At 45.4% G+C, this 5,424-nt stretch overlaps 1 protein-coding gene across 1 annotated transcript; it reads right to left on the bottom strand.

Moving 5' to 3' along the window:
• Window positions 1–1,405: 1,405 nt before the first annotated feature.
• LOC147884102 (uncharacterized) lies at window positions 1,406–4,246 on the bottom strand. The gene is made up of 5 exons (XM_087398145.1): window positions 3,036–4,246; window positions 2,813–3,004; window positions 2,359–2,701; window positions 2,041–2,202; window positions 1,406–1,885 (listed from the first exon to the last, which is right to left on the bottom strand). Exons 1-5 carry the CDS (start codon window positions 4,244–4,246, stop codon window positions 1,406–1,408), a joined length of 2,388 nt encoding a protein of 795 aa, XP_087254271.1.
• Between the last annotated feature and the right edge of the window lie 1,178 nt (window positions 4,247–5,424).

Below are 5,424 nucleotides of genomic sequence, written 5' to 3'. Positions count from 1 at the left end.
CATGTTGCCTCACCTTCATCCCCATCCTCAAGGGCATGTCTTGACATGGCATCTCAACCCATAGGTGGCCCCACCCATGGTGGAGCTCTATAGGAACTTGTATGAGGATATCCATTCCCTTGGGACATGTCAAGGTTGCATTCAGTATTCATACTTATTATTATTATTTTTTTGCAAAAAGAGACTTCTATTAAGTATTAAAGAAAAACCGTTAGAGCAAGCTCCATACGGGATACATCGTGCAATGCACGAAAAGCTCAAGAGCCAAAAAGAAAGGATTGAGGCTGATAGTGCCATCTCAATCCGGTAGAAACCTCCGAGAAAAAGGGAGAACCCCTCCAAACTCGAAGAAATATAGTCCTTCTAGAAGAGGCTGCCCGTGAAGGGCTCTGCATGCTAGCCCATATGGCTATCAAAGTGTGAACCGTGTCAGTCCAACCCGTGAACACCTGTGATGGGTGTATCTGGGTGCCATCCAAGGCCTTAGTACATCTGGCTCTCCAAATGTGCCAAGAGGAAATGCTAGCCAAAATCTCCCAAGAGGTGTCCACTGAAACATGAGAAGCTCTGAAGGGAGTAAGTGGTACATCCTGTAGAGAGCAGGGCTCTACCACCTGCCGGCGGACCGAGAGTGCCCAAGAAGAAGGCTCACCCTCATAAAACACCTGGGGCCTGGTAAGAGATAACCATGCGATCGAGCCCGAAGTCATGAAGAAGGGGAAGTGTGAAAGATGTTGAGTATCCGAGCAACCCCTTTCCAAACAGTCCTCGCCTGATTGCAGTCCCAAAGGCAATGTCGCACTGACTCCTCTGCAGAATGACATCGAGGACAAGTGGGATCAGTCCCAAATCGTGATCTCCACAGGTTCATTGCAATCCCTCCATGAATAGAAAGCCAAAAGAAAAGAGTGATCTTTCTATTTTTGAGGGATTTCCAGAGCCTCCTTCAGAAATTTCTACGCAAATCTGCTGTGATGATGAAGCTTTCCCAATGGGGGGCTCTGGAGCATGGTTGTAAGACACGTTAAGACACGACACGCTAGACACGCTTTAGACACGAGTGTCTAAAGTGTCTTAAAGATAAGACACGTAAGACACGTTTTCCAGTTATAATAATATTAAATTTAAAAATATAAGTATGTATAAGTACAACTTGGTAGCAATGTAGCATGCTGCATGACTAGCTGCTAGTTTTAAGTTTTAACATTTTAGAAGTACAATGTAGTTAAGAGTCAATCATCATAGTCTTCAATAAAGTTTAAACATATGTCATAAATAACTCGGCCAATGCCACATGAAATTTGAATGAAATCTGAATCCTCATACATATAACTGAATGGAAAACTTTTGAATCTCAAGAGTCATCCTAGTCTGAATCTGAGTCAAGAGTCAAGTCTCTCAAGACTCATCCTAGTCTGGACTCTGAATCTGCTAGGTCACTGCCACTGCTGGATCCAAAGTCACCATCAGTGATAGTGTTACCCTCACTATCATACTGTGGCTCCTCGGGCACCTCATCCTCCTCCTCCTCCTCCTCATCCTCCCCCTCCTCCTCGTCCAAGGCAGACCGCATAGGTGTATTTGACGAGGTACTGGCCATAGCCACGGCTCTCCCATGGCCACGTCGGATGGCACAACCACGACCTCGTGCTCCTCTTCCACCACTCCTGCCTCTGACTCTGCCTCTACCTCTGCCCCTGCCCTCTGATGTGTCCCTCTGTGCTGGAATAGCAATGGCTGATGATGCTGATCTACGACGTGAACGAGTGACTCGTCTATCTATGGTCTCTAGCTCTCTATGTAGCTGTGCATATATCTCCTCCTCATCAGCTTCAACTCTAGCATAAGTAGGCAACTCGGTTATGTCAATGGTTGTAGGATCCACCTGCAACAACATTTAGAAGCAATGAAGCATATGTTATTATGTTCAATGTTCATTGTTATGATTTCAATTTCCTAGATATATTTAGAATCGAAATCATAGATGATAGAACTGTGAACATGTTACAATAGACTCAAGCTAGTAGCTACCAATGTTACCTGCATTGGACCTGCCAAGTTTTTAAGCTTTCTTATAAGCCTCAAGTTTGCACGGCAGTATACTAAGCGCTCGAGTTGCCTTGTGCTTAACTTGTTCCTTATTTTCGTATGGATCAAAGAGTAGGAGCTCCAGTTCCTCTCGCATGCTCCTGCTGCACATTCCTTTTGCCATTTGGTTCCAAATCCCGATTGGCATTTACAAATCGAGATTAAAGGAGTGAGAATCAAGATCACTCATCATCTACATTTACAGTTTAAACTTTACCTAACCAGGAATAGCAAATGCCAAACTTCAAAGATATATGTCTCAGCTCTCACCTGAGATAAAATCCGGAGAGCCAACTTCCGCACTCGAGGAGTGGAGTAGCCATATGTCTCCCACCACTCAATTGGCTTCACACAAATCTCTTTCCTTCTAGACGTGGGTCTAGAGAAGGAAGCACCCACACTATTCTGATACTGAGAAAGCTCCAAGTCCAGCTCCAATTGCTCATCCTCTGAAAAAACCCTCCCTATGTAGGCATCTCTATCCGCCAATAACTCTGGCTTATTGAATAAATCAGCTGACTTAAACAGTGGATGCAAAAGTGTTGCAAGTCCATGGATGGGCCTACACATGAACTGCCATCTCGTATCCACTAGAGACCTTATTTCTTCCAATCTACATATCAACATAATTTGTAAATTATAATAAACACTTGTCACTGATAATGGATTTATGATAAGTGATGATTCATTACTTATTAATATAATGGACATAGACCAACCTTACCTCTCAGGTGCGAGGGAGCTACATGTACTCAGCGAAACACGCAACTGCTCCATGAAATGATGGACCAAGCCAAGAGTACTTCCCTCCATATCAGTCACCCGCAAGACAGCGAATAAAGGATGGAGAGCTTTCACTATGGACTCCATGTCAGTCCAAAGTGAGTGATCCAAGCACATCCTCTGTACTGTCATGCTCTCTGCCCTGGTAGAGTCAGGCCACTCACATCCGAGACACCACTGTCTGTCGAAGAGCTGCATGCACTGCAAGAAGGCGCTCCAAAACAATGTGCATGTATGCAAAGCGTGTCTTCGATGGCCGGACAATTTCCAAGTTGCTATGCTCCCTGAATATGGCCAAGGCCTTGGGCTTCTTCTTAAAGAAGGCTGCAATGGTACTAGCAGTCTGCATCACACTAGCAATCCAAGGGAGCCGACCGATGTCCTCCATGAGAAGGTCTAGGCAATGTGAAGCACAAGGAGTCCATACAATGGAAGGAAACTCTGCCTCCACAAGCTCTCCCATCCTCACACAATTACTTGCATTGTCTGTAACAACTTGGACCACATTCTCAGGCCCTATCTCAATGATAGCTGCTCGGATATGCTGAAAAATGACTTCACCTGTAGTGCTAGCACCTCCTCGACCTGTATCAACAGCTTTCAAAAAGTACGTACCAAGGCATGAGGATACCAATATATTAATGATGCCCCTCCTCCTAACATCACTCCAACCATCAGACAGAATGCTGCAACCAAATTTCTTCCATCCCTCCTTGATAGGATCAAGAGCTTTGTTAATTCTGCCTATCTCCTCCTCCAACACAGATGTCCTCATCGCACCATATGTCACACCTGTCCATGTATCTGTAGCTCCCACAGCTGCCACTGCCTTGATCATCCTCTTCCACTGTGGTGTTTGTAGGACATTGAAAGCAAAATTGCATTCAATCACAGTCCTCCCAATTTCAATATCTGCCAAACGCTGCCGCTCTTTTTGCCAAGACTGTGTGGACAATGCACCTGATAAAGTCCCCTGGTGCTTTTTCGAAGTAGCCATAGTGGTGGATGGTTGTGAGGATGTAGCAAAAGCAATGCCCTCTTTCCTGGCCCTCTTCTTTGCATGAGAGGAACCAATAGCACTAGAGTCACTATCCATAGCATCATCAAGGTTGATAGTGTGAGACTCAGGCCCCAACAAATCCTCATCTTGCAAGGCAGCAGGCATGGTACTAGGTCCACCACAAAGTTTTGGATGATCTCTGATAACTTTCTGCGCAATCTCAAAAGGAACAGAAGTACATCCACCAATTCCCCTACCACCAAGTCCAGACACATGGAGAATAAGACGTGTCGCTGAGCTCACAAAAGGCTCACCACAATAATTGCATTTCCACTCTTTGTTTCCTGACCCCGTTGCCACAGCGGGGTTAATCATAGTGGTATGGATCCCCCAAAGTGGATTTGGAGGTTTAGGCATGGTAAATCTCTGCTGCAGCCTGCTATGCTGTAATTCTCTGTTGCTATGCTGTAATTCTCTGCTGCTATGACCTGCGACCTGTCATGTTGGCATGCACACGAGCATAATTCAATATAAATTTTGGGAGAAGTAGAACAAGCAAGTGAACTGCAATCTATAGACTAATTGTGTTGAGAAATGCACATGCCAAGCTTGAAGCAAGCTGCAATAGAAGCTTGAAGGCTCAAGCATTAAGCAGTGACAAGTCTAATGCATAAGGTGCTATCATCTATGCAGCCCTAAGGAGGCCAAATTAATTAGGGCTTTCAGCCCATACTTTGCCCCCTTTAAATTTACTGTTATTCTAGCAGGCTCTTATATGAAACAAACCCAGAAGAGGGCCAACTTTCTTAGGGATTTCAGGAATCAGCCCATAATTGGCCCAATTTTTTGGGAAAGGAGAAAGCAAGATGCAGAGTGGAGCCAGCACTATATAACAAGATAAAAGAAGGCTGAAGCAAACGATGCAGTGTGTACAATGTGAACCTGAAGGCAGGCTGAGCTCCAGCCTCCAACGTCGATGGTCGTCACCCAAACCAGCAGGTGCAGAAGGTGCCAAAAATGAACGTACAGCAAATCCGTACAGTGTACGGCGGATCCGTACGATGTACGGCGGATTTGTACGGGGTGTGTACGTCGAGACTCGAGTCCGTACGGTGTGTACGTGAAGTTTGTACGGCAAATCGTCAGCAGTTGTGCGGGAGAGGCGAAACAGCGTACGGAACCGGACGGCTTGTACGGCGAAACGAAAATGCAAAGTCTAAGGTTCCATTGTCCAAAACGTAGGGTTTTTTTAATTTTATAAAAAAAATTTAGAGCGTGTCTAAACGTGTCTTAAGGTAAGACACGTGTCTTAAGTGTCTTAAGTGTCTTACCATAAGACACGAGTGTCTTAACAACCATGCTCTGGAGGGAATTCAACCCCTACTGTTCAGCTGAAACCTCTTGGCATTACCAACCATGAAACGAAAGAAGGGAATCCCCCTCTCTCGGTGCCCATGATCTATCCATTCCCACTCTCCTGGGTCCCACTGCAAGCACCTGATAGGTGCACCTCCATATAACCACAACCTCCAGGATCCCAAGGCCAAGAGCAG

The sequence above is a fragment of the Dipteris shenzhenensis genome, chromosome 27, assembly GCF_047967505.1.
Source record: "Dipteris shenzhenensis isolate YYH24624 ecotype China chromosome 27, Dip_SZ_1.0, whole genome shotgun sequence".
NCBI classification, from domain to species: Eukaryota; Viridiplantae; Streptophyta; class Polypodiopsida; order Gleicheniales; family Dipteridaceae; genus Dipteris; species Dipteris shenzhenensis.
Note: the sequence above shows the minus strand (reverse complement) of the source record. Positions and strands in the feature narration are given on the sequence as shown.